Raw genomic sequence first — 14,388 nt, forward strand, 5'->3', positions numbered from 1 at the left:
TTATGTAGAGATTTTGAAAATGAAACTGATTTTTGTGAAGTTTAATTCTCTTCCCCAAATCATGTTGTCTTTAACAATTATGAGGAAATAATAGAAGGAATTTTATTATGGATACACTTTCTTACGTGGTTGATGAGAACCATACACAGTTGTGAAAACAATTTATGAAATAGCAAAGGACAATGATCTTGTACATATTACATTTAAGTATTCTGCAGGCCATCTTTGCATTTAAAAGAAATTAATAAAACACAATGCTAATAAATATTAAATGACCAAGGAAAAATCTATTCGTTTAATAAATTAAGAATGCTGTGTTTTTCTTTTCCTGTTCAGAGAGTCGCTAACTCTCAGTCCCCTCCAGGTTTCCACAGCCTTGTCTCTAATTCATGGGTGCAGATGGCACACACTCAGCCATCAAATACAGTAAGTGCCACATATTTATAGCCTTGGCAGCCAGCAAAGAAGCCAGCTGTGGCCATCTAAAATGCACTTAGGTGTCTGTCCTCCCAGAGACCTTTCTTTGATGGTCTGTACCTAAAAAGGGCCCCACTCCCATGCTGTTGTGAGCATCATGGGAATTAGCACATTCTATAATTGCTATGTTTATATGATTGTTTATGTATTCACTACCTGCCTCCTCCACATTAGAATGCAAATTCTAGGAAGAGAGGATCTCCACCCTCTAGCAGGATGCCCAATGATAGTGGGCCCTCAACATGTATTTACTGAATGAATTGAGTCTCTGTCACCTTTCAGCCCTCCCCAGGTCTGCACCTTCCATGCATGAGAGGAAGGGGCATTCCTAGGGTCTGTGCAGTCCACACACAGAAAGGAACCCAGTTAATGCTTTGATTTTTATCTCACACAAAACAAAACCCTCGTGTGTTTTTTAAAAACTCTTTGCAAGGTAAAGACATAGTTGCTTTTATTACAGAAAGTGAGTAAATATTTTGCCTGTGGCCATCCCCTATGAAATTACTCAAATAATGACAATATTCAGTCTCTTAAAGGAAGTTAGAGGCCTATGGATCTAACCTAATAACCTGAACATAAGCCTGTGAACAAAGTTTATTCGTGCAATCTGTCCATGTATTTTTGCCAGTCCCTAAATTTTACTGTATTTCTTGTGACTGTGAGTTTACTCACTATATAAATAAACATAGTCACTGAACTTCACTCAGAGTTCAACTCTGAGTGAAGTCAGTTACTATTTGAACACCACAGGAAGGCCAAGTCCATCCTGCAAACCCAGTCACATGACATGCCACCACATTAGTCAGATTCAGCACATAGTTGGTTGTATATGCTCATACATACTGTGATTATCCTTGGACACTTTTCTTTATATCCCAAGTATGTACAGACACCTACTATTTATGTGCGGTATTAATTTTAGAATTTTATGCTTCTTTAAAAAAAAAAAAAAGAATCCTCCCAACATAATCTTGCCCCAAAGCTTAATGTTTATAGCAGGAGTGAAGTGCTTCTCTGAACAAGGGAACAGTTGGGGTGGGGGTTGGGGGTGCAGAACCCCACCCCTCACCCCAGGCCTTTTTTTCCACCAACTGCACCTCGGGTACCGCTGGGAAATCCTAAGGGCTCTGAAGAGCACTGTTTGAAAACTTCCCTATTACCCTATCACTGAGCAAGGATACAGAAGCGTGGCATGGAGGGAGACTCCATCACAGGTAGAGGTGGAAATCAACATGGGACCATCTGTTCTGCAACTCAAGCCAGTTAGTGTTTCCTGCAAAACATAGTAAGCTTTTGGGGTGGTGGGGAAAAAAATCCCATCTAACAAATATCCTTCTCTGAAACAAAGAGGTGAAATGATCAATAAAGCATTAGAAAGTCAATACTATTAATAATTCATAGCAGTTCTATTTCCTAGGACTAAAGTGGGGCAGCATAATCCTTTCGCATATCTCTGCAGCACCAGTATAAAATGTAGCCATAGCAAGAAAGCAGACAGTAGGAAAGACAGCTAATGAATTAAAAGCTAACGTGATGCATGCTGGAAAATATTGAGTTGTCTGCTCGTTTCAAGCTTTCAAACTAACATTAATAATGGAAGGGCAGCATATAATATTTTTGCTATTCTTATTTAGTAAGTTTCATTATTCAGTTACATGTGGACAAATAATATATATTTATTATCAATACAAGCATTTTGAAGACAGTTTGATATAATGTCTAGAGTTTCTCTTAGGTATTAGTGAAGAGTTCAGTGATTATCAGGGGAATCCTAGGATATCCATAATTAAGCTGAGACCAGATTCTTCATCTTTAAAATAGGATAATACCACTTCACTGTTAGTGAAAGGATTAAAGAGAATGTATATAAATTGCCTAAGGCAATGTCTGACACCCAGCAGGCCCTTAAAAGCAGTTATTTTATTGTTCTCTGCCTTTGCTAAAGATGATGGACAGCCTGCTTGGCAAACTGTGAGCCTCCAAGGCACACACTTCAGTGCAGCTCCATTAGTAAAAACTCTTGTTCTTGGTGGAGCTGCTTCTCAGCTGCAGTGGGAAATGGCATGTCACTCAACCTCCTCATTTTGGGGAGAGTCTGCAAGAACTACCCAACATGAGCTATGCCCAGGACACCGAGAACCAGCCTGCTGAGTCAAGGGCCTAGATGCAGAGAAGGCAAAAGTGAAGGCATGATTGAAACCTCTAGTTTCTCTGCCACACCACAGTTTCCAGGTCCACAGAGTGACAGGTATGCTCATCTATTTCATTTAGTGGCAAGAAAATCATTGCTGGAGCATAGTGGCGATGGAGGGGACTTTGGGATCATTCTGCTTGGATGTGAATCCAGCTACCATTTCCCAACTGGTCATCCTGGGTAGGTTTCTTAAACTCTTAGTGCCTCATCTGTGAAGAGGAGAGTATGTAGCCTACCTCAGAGAATTGTTATGAAGGTTAAACAAGAGAATCATTTGAAAGACTATCTAGAGAATACTCTTCCCTGGTGACTCACTGGTAAAAAATCTACCTGCAATGTGGGAGATGCGGGTATGATTCCTAGGTTGGGAAGATCCCCTGGAGGAAGAAATGGCAACCCATTCCGGTATTCTTACTTGGAAAATCCCATGGACAGCGAACCCTGGCAGGGCGACAACCCATGGGGTCACAAAAGAGCCGGACATGACAGCAACTAAAGAACAAATGACAACAGAAGCACTTAATAATTTTTAGCTATTGTATCAGTCAGGTAATGAAAACTACCTTAGCTAGTTTACGTGGAGTTTAATATAGGGAATTAACTCCTTACAAAACCACTGAAGGGCTAGAAGAACAGATTTGAATGGGCCTGTTGGAGCAACTTCATAGAACTGGCTGCTAAAGTATACGCTGTTAAAACGGTGATTCTCATGCAAATACAATATGACGTGTCAAAAATTTCTATTCAATACATTAATTAATGAGGGAACCTGGCAGATTCTGATTCAAAGGAGAATTTAGACATACACAGACATGTATATATTCATGCATACAATCAGGAATGCTGAATGTAACTTGCTAATAGATGCAGAACTTGTTAAAATTCTACAAGGTAGCACTGTCCAACAGCTTTGTAATGTGAGCCTCATGTATAATTAAACGTTCTAGGATCCACGTTAAAAGTAAAATTAAATAGGTGAAATTAATTTTAGCTATGTTTTATTCAGTCCAATATATCCAAAATAAAGAGATATAATCTATATAAGTAATAAATGAACAAGCTATTTTACACTTTTTATGTCAAGTCTTTGAAATTTATTTTATGTTTACGATTCATCTCAAGTCAAACATGCCACATTAAAGTGCTCAACAGCCACATGTGGCTAGTGGTTCCTGTATTAGTGTAGTCCTAGAGGCTTTCCAGGGGGCTCAATGGTAAAGAGTCCACCTGTCAATGAAGGGGACTTAAACGCAGATTTGATCCCTGAGTTGGGAGGATCCTTCTGGAGGAGGGCATGGCAACCCACTCCAGTATTCTTTCCTGGGGTATCTCATGGACAGGGGAGTCTGGGGGCTACAGTCTATGGATCGCAAAGAGTTGGACACAACTGAGTGCACCTGCACTAACAGAACTTCATGAAACTCTACACTATGGGGCACAAGAGATTAGAAATATATATATTTTTCTTTTTCCTTGTCCTGTTTGATAACAGTTTTGTCAACTCTCTCTGATCTGGAGTTCTTCTTAGCACTAGAACAGAATCCCAAGGAAAACCAACATTGACGGGCCAAGTGGCCCATCAGAAGCAGATAGAGGACAGGTAGAAACAGTTACCAAAGAAGAGGGAGATAACCATGAAATGTGGTGTTAGTGTTAGGGAACTGTTGACCGAAACCTCCTGCCTTGGCCAGGCACGATGGTAACCACTTGCATGAACTGTCTCCTGATAGGAGGTCCCAATAAGGAACATGGTGGCAGAGGAGGATGCCAGCCCACACTATATCCTACCAAATGCCCAGAATCCTTCACACTAGAACCCATCTTGGCTGAGATATGTGGATGCCACCAGGAAGGACCCTGAGTCAGACCAATATTGGGCCAAGCAAGATGACTGGCCAGAGACAACCTGCAAACTAACTCCATTACCATAAGTCCTAAGCTAGGTGGCTGAGCAGGACTCCTGGCTTCCCTTACCTTGTTGCTCTCTTCCCAGATGCCCCTTTCCAATAAAGCCTTTTGCTTTGTCAGCACGTGTGTCTCCTTGAAAAGTTCATTTCCAAGTGTTAGACAAGAGCCCACTCTTGGACGCTGAAAGGGTTCCAATTCCTGCAACATTAGGAAAGCTAAGTATACACAATATTTTTAAGGAGAAAGATGTCAACTTCCAGATGCTCCTGAGACCCAAGTGAAAGATGAACGGAAGGATACCTTGCAGACCTCTCCAAGATCCGCTTCAGTCATATGGTGTAGAATGCTGATGAGAGTGGATTTAGGAGTGAGGGGGAAGTGAAGAAATGAAGATGGCAAGAACAGATCAGTCTCTAGAGCTGTCAGATTATGGAGAAGAAGAGAGACACAACAGCTTTACACACATTAAGTTTCTGTTCTTGGCAAGCCAAGCCTGCCTCTTTGAATTCAGTGCCTTCTGATATTTACAAGCATCTTGCCTCAGAACAATAGTCGAGGAGGAGTGCTTTAAGGACACACAGTCTAGGATGTTTTCTATTCCGGATGTGTTCAAATCTCCTCCTACATGGAGCCAAATGAGAAGGGAGTTGGCCAGACTTGCCTGTATTTCCACCCCCCCCCAACCCTGACCTCTCCACCCCCCCAAAATGCTCGCAAGCAAATTGAGTTGTTGGGGCGATGCCATTGGCTGATAGGCTGAGAGCTTAGAGCCAAACTGTGACCCGCCCAGGGCAAAGCCCATTATTTCAGACATTTTTAAAAGCCTTGTTGCTGGCTCTGTTTTATGTCCCCACCCTTGTTTTTTATCCTTTCTCACTTGTAAATGTGCACTCTCGTTACAGTTTTACATAGCCTTACAAATCACTTCGAGTTGTGTTGGGAACAAAGTGAAGTATTAATGTAAACACACAAAGTTGTGAGGGTTGTGTTTTATTTTTTTCTGTTTCTCCTTGATGCTGTTCCCTTGATTTTTATGAAGGAAATCATTGGAAGGGGGTGTGGAGATTTATTTACAGAGTTTTACTTTACAACTGACTTTGCTAGACATATTTTCCATTACAGTGAGACACACATCATTCTGAGGTCATAAAAACATGTATCTACAGGGCAGCCTTCTCCGCAGCTGCCCTCCTGACCCAGACCTTGAAATCGGGACTGTGGCGGGTGGGGGAGGGCGGAGGGAGTTCTGGCGCTGAGGCCCTCCACCTCCAGGGAAAGTGGTGCTGATGGAGATTAGAGAATGCCTGGTATTTGAATCAGAATGCAGTTTAATTAATTACATCTCCCTCTTTTGAACCGAGGGACTTCCTTGGTGGCTCAGATGGTAAAAAAAATCTGCCTGCAATGTGGGAGACCCAGGTTCGATCCCTGGGTCAGGAAGATGCCCTGGAGTAGAAAATGGCAACCCACTCCAGTATGCTTGCCCGGAGAATCTCGTGGACAGAGAAACCTCGTGGGCTATAGTCCATGGAGTCGCAAAGAGTAAGACACAACTGAGCGACTTAACACTTCACTTTCTTTTGAACTGTAAGTGACTTACATATGTGTACATACTTACATATGTAAGCAGCTGTCATATTTTGTTTTCCAAGTGACTTTTAGATGAGGCCATTCAAACTAGGCATATAAATCCAAACTCAGAGTGGGATGTTTGCATTTGAATAGCATTAAAAGTTTCTGAGGTTTCAGAAGTTATAACCATGAAGCTAAAGCCAGAAGATGGGTCCCGCTGTGAAAGAAACCAGACTCCTTGACACTAGGTCTAGAAAGCACTATTTATTCTGGCAGTCAGCCAGGTGAGGCCTCACGTTTGGAAGCCTCTTCACACACTATTTCCTGCTACAGCTAAACTTACATCAAAGACAGTAGCTAGCTTCCTGTAGACTCCTATGAGGCATCATTACATTGGTGGAGACGCCAGTGGTCTTCAGTGGTCTAGGAAATTGATCTTAAAAGCTTTCTCTGAAATGACCAAGTTCAGGAGAACAAATGCATAGTAACCAAATTCATAGATCAATTTGTAAAAATGCAATACCATGGGTGCTCTATTTGTCAAATATATCATCTTATCTATACAAGAATTTTCCATTTGGGGAAGCACACTAATGAGATAGAATTACAATAGATTGTTCTTTCTCCAGTTTAGGTGTATTTTGGCCAAGGAAACATATGATGAAACCTTCCCTAGAAAACACTAAAATGGCAATATTGATCACCTTTTAAAGAACTCTGTACCACCCACTGCTTTTCACTTAATACCTCATTGCCTCACACAGGTTAATGAAACCGTGGTTTTCTTTACAGTTCCTTTGTTCCTGAGGACACTGTCTCTTCACTTGGACTATACTGAAGCATATCCTAGTAAGTCCTTGTTTCTAGGGCAGAGACAAGAAAAACCTACCACTTACTGTACCATGTTTACAAACCCCACCTTAAGGAAGTTTGCTTTGAGAAAGAGGTGATTTGTTCCAATTCTGGAAGACAAAAAAGATTTCCTAGATTTAGGAAGGGTAAAGGAAGTGAAGGCTTTTCTAGCCAGTGGCCGCTGGAGTAGTAGGTCCTCGCCACAGAGAGAATTAGCCAGAAGAGGAAAGTGCTGAAGGCTCTTAATGTTCTCCATGGTGATCAAGCAATAATAATCACATGGCAACGTATAGCCAATGTTCTAATTAGGGAATGTTCCCATTACTACAGTGGCTTCCTCGATGGGTCAGCAATAAAGACTCTGCTGCAGTGCGGAGACACAAGAGACACAGATTTGATCCCTAGGTGCCATTTCCCCCTGGAGGAGGAAATGGCAACCCACTCCAGTATTCTTGCCTGAATAATCCCAAAGACAGAAGGAGCCTGGTGGGCTATAGTTAATAGGGTTGCAAAGAGTCAGATACACAGCACTTATTAGTATGGTTGCTACCCTCAAGCCTAGAGACTTAAAAGAATATCCTGCTTACAAGTTTACGGTGTGGATGGAATTTAGCAGGGAAAACTTATTTCTGCCATGCATGTTGTAGAGGGAGGCTTGAAGGCTGAGGACTGGAATAACTGGATGGCTTAGTCACTCAGAGGTGTGGCGTGGCATCCTGGGAGAACTCAGTTACCTGGGGTTTGGCACAGCTGAGGCTCCTCAGGCATCTCTCTCCATGCCTGTGTGCCCTTCCCAGCGTGGTGCTTCAGGGTAGCTACACTTCTTACACATCCATCAGCTTCAGGGGTCCAAAGGCACAGCATCCAAGAGAACGAGCCAGCCAGGAGCAAGAGAATTGTTTATTCCAACCCAGTCTTGAAAGACTCTCAGGGTAAGCTCCACTGCATTCTATTAGAATCCAGTCACTAAAGCCAGTCTCTCTTCAGGGTAGAGGGAAATCAGGTCCCACTTTTAGTGAGAGGAATGTCAAAGAATTTGTGGACTTGTTTTAAAATTACCACAGTATGTAGGTGAACAATTATAAGAAAATACACCATCTACTTATTTACACATTGATTCAACAAATATTTATTGACTATTACCATACACTAAGTGGAGAAGAGAATGGCAACCCACTTCAGTAATCTTGCCTGGAGAATTCCATGGACAGAGGAGTCTGGTGGGCTCGGGTCCATGGGGTTGCAAAGAGTTGGACACAACTGAGCGACTAATACACACAAACACACACACTAAGTAAGCATTGTTTTTTAACATTTAAAAACTATTTTAGATATTCTAGCTCAAGACAACTCCCATTTGGACATGATTTTATGCATTGAGAAGCTTTTATTTTAGGCCTAAAGTACTCACACCAGCATAAAGTATCAGATGATAACGAATCATACATTTCAAGAGGAGTATCGTCTGAATAGCACAGCAGGTTTTTATTGGAACTCATTAAAAGCCTGAGCTAATTGGTATAAATCTTCAATTGATAAACAGACTCTAGAAAAGGTATTTGTGGAGCAAATTTGTTTAAAAGCAAATCTTCTTTCTTATCAGCTTTATACTTGTAGTGACTGACATAAGAAAAGTTTTCCTTTACTTCCAAAATATTTCCAGTCGCCTGTGTGTGAATGGATTGGTTGGATAGACAAAGGGTTATCAGAGACCTCCAAATCCAAAGTATCATATTTTTTTTTCCCTCAAAATATTTTCAGTTGGCATTTATCCTCTCCATTTTGGCTTCTGGAACATCATCTTTTGTCTTCCTTCTACCTTTCCAGGGGATCCTTCTCAGTGGGCGTTTCTCTTTCTTTGTTCAGTCCTTACTTGGTGGTATCTGGGTTTCTGCTCTTAATCCTCTCCTCTCCTAATCTCCATCTACTCTTTGAATGAGTTCATCCTCGATTTAGCACAAAAGCTCCAGGTTCATATAATCCACTGTCTATTCAGTCTCTACACTTGATTGCACCATACCCACTCCACTTATGCCCTGTACCCTCTTCCCATCCATACCTCTCTCATCCAGTGTGCTCTTCCTCCTCATTCTGAAATTTGACAGAATCTAGAGTTCTAGATGCTCAACATCGATGCAGTCAACCACAATGTCCCAGTGAGCCTAACAATCTTTCATCTCTTCCATCCTTATTGCTCTTGGTTTACATCAGGCCCTTTTCCATTTGTCAGGAATATAGGTCAAGGTTAGCTCTGAGGTTGAGGGCCTTTATTTGAAATTTTTGCCTTCTATCAGTAGTATTTGGCTCTGAACACCTCCAAATGATGGGTCTCAGTGGTGGTGGTGGGGGGGTTCCTTTGTCAGGAAGAGAAAATTATAGATCATAATGTTTGCATTTTATCTTCACAATAGTTGAAGTTTATCTTAAAACAGCCATGGAAGAAGATGAAGTGACAAAATGAAAACCACTGAACACATGGTTATTAGATATCTGTTGTGTAATCTGGCTACAGAGACAAATACAGCATGATCCCTGCCCCAGTGGACTCACAGTCTAGTGGGAGAAATAAACGATTACAATTCAGGATGATAAATGCAATGATGAAAGAATGTGTGGGGTGTTGTTTGAGGGGAGTTTTCATTTTGCTCATTATCATAAACCTGAAAGGCAGTGGAGGAGGGAGTGATACCCTAAGAAGGTAAAATGGGGCTTCCAGAGATGCAAAACTGCTCTCTCTTACCAAAATCATGACAGCTCTGGATCCTGACATTGGGAATTTGGGGAATTCTGCCAGCTGTTCTCTCAAGTTACTGAACCTATTTCATTCCCAATCTCCACATCTCTAAAATGAAAATGTTGGTTTAAATCAGAGGTTGGCAAACTTTTTCTATAAAGGGCCAGATAATAAATACTTCAGGATTTGTGGTCAGTGTAGTCTGTCATAACTATTCAGCTCTGCTCTTGTAGTGCAAAAGCAGGCACAGACAATATGTAAACAGATGGACCTGGCTGTGATTACAGTACAACTCTTAATTACAAAAACAGGCAGTAGGCTGTATTTGGCCCTGGGGATGTAGTTTGCCAATGCCTGGTCTAAATAATCTCCAGGATGCCTTCCAGACTTAAATCCACTGGTTCATGAAAAGGTAGTTCTCAAATACCTGACATACTTTATGTTGTTTTTTTTAATTTATTTTTGTTGTTGGTTGGTTGTTGACTGGTTAGCTCAGTAAAGATGAACATGGAATTTAAAATGTAAGGTTTGGAGTTCGAGTCAGTGTGGGTCAGTTAGCTTCATCTCTATTCCATGACCACAAACCATACCACAGACTTCAACACATCCATGCTCCTGCTTGGAGCTAGGTAACGCTGCATGCCTGGCCATGTGCCATCCTTTCCTACTTCTAACACAGCCCCTGCACTTGCTCCCCTAATGATGGTGCAGCACATCCTTTTTACATATATCCCAACATCATGGAATTGTTTTCAAAAGAGCATCGTATTTTTAAGGAAATTTGTCAATTTAATAGCAAGCGTTAGGGAATCCCCATGAACGGAGAAGCCTAGGAGGCTGCAGTCCATGGAGTCACAAAGAGTTGGGCACACATTGGGGAATCTATAGGTAAACAGAAATGTCTCATCACCTTTTAATAAACCAAATGGGTTTTTATGGCTACTAAGCAAAAGAATCCTACAAAAGCATGCTGCTGTGCTTATAAGCAAAAGCAGAATCAAAAAACCATGTAACGCAAATGCCAACAATTCTCCCCACTTTCCCTGTAGTTGACATTGTTCGTCAATCCTAGCACTTTTCCACACAGATTCTGGATGTGCTCTCAGTATCCCTCCAAGCATACTGAACCAGGAAGCTACACTGAGTTGACCGGCATTCCTGTGCTAGATTAAAACTATTGTCTTATGCAACAAAAGTTACTATGCCTTATTTTCCCCATCACTTTCCATCCCTACCACCAAGTTGCTGCTGCTGCTAAGTTGCTTCAGTCATGTCCGACTCTCTGCGACCCCATAGACAGCAGCCCACCATGCTCCTCTGTCCCTGGGATTCTCCAGGCAAGAATACTGGAGTGAGTTGCCATTTCCTTCTCCAATGCATGCATGCATGCTAAGTCGCTTCAGTCATGTCTGACTCTGTGCGACGCTATGGACAGCAGCCCACCAGGCTCCTCTGTCCACAGGATTCTCCAGGCAAGAATACTTGAGTGGGTTGCCATTTCCTTCTCCAACCACCAAGTTACTCTTATTTTAAAATATATATTGAGACATATAATACTGGATGCAGCAGTTATAAAATTCAACTGTACAAAAATGAATATAAATCTCATCTAGATGAGAACATATATCAGTAAACTTTCATAGAGAAAAACTTGGCATTGTTTATTAAAAGCCTACATACTAGGTGGGTACTTGGGGCTTTCTCACCACAATCTCCTCCCTCACCTCACCTCACCTCCATCCATTTCTGTGCAGTCAACAGCAGGAGTATTCTACTTTTGGGTAGGTTTGAAAACTTCTATTAAAAAAAAGTCTTGGAGAACAAGATGGCGGAGGAGTAGGTGGACATGGAGTACATCTCTCTACATGGATACATCAGGAATACACCTTCAAACACAGAAGTATATGCAGAACACCAGCTGAGAGCAGACAGGAGTACCTAACCAGAGGAAAAGAATATACAGAATCACGCAAAACTCAATAGGACAAAGGAACTAGGGGGAAAAGCAGGAGTGTTAGTAGGACTGGACCTGCCCTTGGTGGGTGGGGGACCTGAAGCAGGGGTCTGATCCCCACATTGGGGCAATTGTCTGAGTCAGAGGAGAAACATTTAAGGCTGAGAGTGAAACAGCTGATCTGTGGCAGCCTAAATGGAATGAAAATCAGAGAGTCCTTGCTGCAGCCATACATACCCTGGACAGGGACGAGGGTCCCCTGGAAGGCACAGCGGCTGGGAGCTGGAGTTTGGGGAGTGTGGAGCAATCCCAGGGCGAGGGCTGCTGCTGACTGCAGAGAACTGGATGGAGGAGAGGTGAGGGAGGAGATTGTGGTGGGAAATGCCTGTGGAGAAAGCCAGGCAGCCATGGAAGCAAAGTGATACTGCTGAGTCAGGTGTAGGAGGTGGAGCCATCACCATAGCCTCTCTCTCCCCACACACCAGGATCAGCAGATGAACGAGAGAGAGGCTGGCCCATCAAATGCCTGACACACTGAACTACAGAGCAGGACCCCACCCATGGTGCCCCTTTAAGTGCCTGACGCACAGATCTACAGAGTAGGACCCCAGCCAGGGGGGGCCCCTCTATGTGCCTGACACACTGAACAACAGAGAAGGACCCCAGGCAAGGGAGCCCTCTAAGTGCCTGAATGGGTAGAGCTATGGAGAAAGACTGGCCAAAGAGGCCTTCTGATCACCAGTTTACAAGAGGCTAGAAAAAAAGACTCTGATAGGGCCATAACTCCTGCGGTGGAGGCAGTCCCTGTCCCTGCACACTAGGTGCCGCCAGGGTCCCCATAAGCCAAGCAGCTGCACCACCTTCACGCTCAACTCTCACTGGGGCAGAGCTGCCACAGGCAAAAAAGTCTTGTGTCTATGCATGCAGGGTCGCTTCAGTAGTGTCAGACTCGTTGTGACCCTGTAGACTGTGGCCTTCGAGGGAACTTTGTCAGGGAGGGGGCTTCTCCAGGCAAGAACACTGGAACATATTGGCCAATACTGGTTGCCAAACCCTTCTAGAGCACTATTTCCTGCTGCCCTAGCCGCCAACTCCCTGAGTACCTGGTACTGCCAGAACCCCTGTGACCCAAGCAGCTGTATCACCTCCACACCTGGCCTTCACAGGGGCAAACCCAAGTCCTCCAGGGCAGCCTCAGGAGCAAACCCCAGTGGATGACCCACATGCAGAGGTGGACATAAAACCACAATTGAAACCCAGGGGCAGTGTGGCTAAGGAAGATGATCCAAAATCTTCCACATGATCAACTAGGCAGACTCTGTGTCTATGGAATAAATAAAAGGCCATTGAGAGCTCCCACAAAAGAAAACACACTAGTTTTGATAGCTGTGGACATTGGAGGCAAGAACACATAGGGGTAGGACCAGATTAGAATCTTAGCTGCCCCCACAGCAGGTCCAGAGATCAGCACAGTGTTGGAGGGCACCTAGGGAGGTGAAGTGGATTGTGACCCCGTGAGGGAAAGGACTCTGATAGCAGTGACTCAAGAAAAATATTTACTATTCTTATGTCTTGACTTGCTCTGTAGAGTCTTTTGGATTTTTTTTTTCTCGCCCCCCCACCCCGCCCCCGGTTGTAGTTGTCGGTTTTATTGGCACTTTAGTTCAGTTCAGTTCAGTCGCTCAGTCGTGTCCGACTCTTTGCGACCCCATGAATCACAACACACCAGGCCTCCCTGTCCATCACCAACTCCCGGAGTTCACTCAAACTCATGTCCACCGAGTCGGTGATGCTATCCAGCCATCTCATTCTCTGTCGTCCCCATCTCCTCCAGCCCCCAATCCCTCCCAGCATCAGAGTCTTTTCCAGGGAGTCAACTCTTTGCATTTATTGGCACTATGAAATCTAATTAAGCTTTTGAGCTTTCTTTTTTTTTCTCAGTCATATTTTTTACCGCTGTTATAAACCTCTGCCTCTACCTTGGGCCTTTGCAATTCTGTGGAGTTTTCCTTTTTATTTCTCTTTTTTTAATTTTAATTTTTTAAACCTATTATTTTTTTTTACATTTATTCTTTTGTTTGCTTTTCCTACTATTCTTTTCCCCTTGCAGTTAATCTTTAATGTATATAAATCTTCTTTATCTACTTCTGTTTAACTTTGCATATCTATTCTCTTTCTTTTCTTTCTTTCCTTTCCTCTCAACATATTTGGTAGTTTTGTCTTCATTGTTTTATTCCCCAATTTGCACTGTGCTCCAGTTTTGTTTTCCAGTTCATGTTTTAGTTAGTTTTGTTCTGATAGATATAATTTTTGGTTTCCTTTGTTTGCCAGGTCAACCTATTGTACTTTATTTTTGTTAGACTGTTTTGATTTTGCTTATGGGTGTATACGTATACGTGTATATTCAGTCACACTTTTTATTGTTGTTATAAACCTCTGCCTCTATGTTGGGCTTTTGCAGTTCTGTGGAGTTTTCCTGTGTTTTTTTTTTTTCCTTTTTTCTTTCTTCTTCCATTTCTTTTTTTCCTTTTCTCTTTTTTTATAATTTTAATTTATAATTTTGTTAAACCTATTATATTTTTTTCTACATTTATTCCTTTGCCTTTCCTATGGTTCTTTTCACCTTGCAGTTAGTCTTTAATGTATAGAAATCTTCCTCTACCTCTATTTAAATTTGCGTATCTATTCTTTCTTTCT

At 42.4% G+C, this 14,388-nt stretch overlaps 1 protein-coding gene across 3 annotated transcripts in view; it reads right to left on the reverse strand.

The window, feature by feature from the left end:
- ACYP2 (acylphosphatase 2) overlaps positions 1-14,388 on the reverse strand; it is a 177,153-nt gene that overhangs the window by 8,599 nt on the left and 154,166 nt on the right. The window contains exon 4 of one of the 3 annotated variants that reach the window (XM_088841473.1): positions 3,016-3,163. The exons of the other annotated variants lie outside the window; for them this stretch is intronic. Within the exon in view, the coding sequence (XP_088697599.1) occupies positions 3,031-3,163 (133 nt within the window). The 3' untranslated portion in view covers positions 3,016-3,030. Of the gene's footprint in view, positions 1-3,015; positions 3,164-14,388 lie in introns of those variants that run through there. 3 annotated transcript variants of the gene reach the window in all.

Source organism: Moschus berezovskii, chromosome 11, assembly GCF_049115385.1.
Source record: "Moschus berezovskii isolate FMDL1 chromosome 11, NW_MosBer_1.0, whole genome shotgun sequence".
Lineage (NCBI taxonomy): Eukaryota > Metazoa > Chordata > Mammalia > Artiodactyla > Moschidae > Moschus > Moschus berezovskii.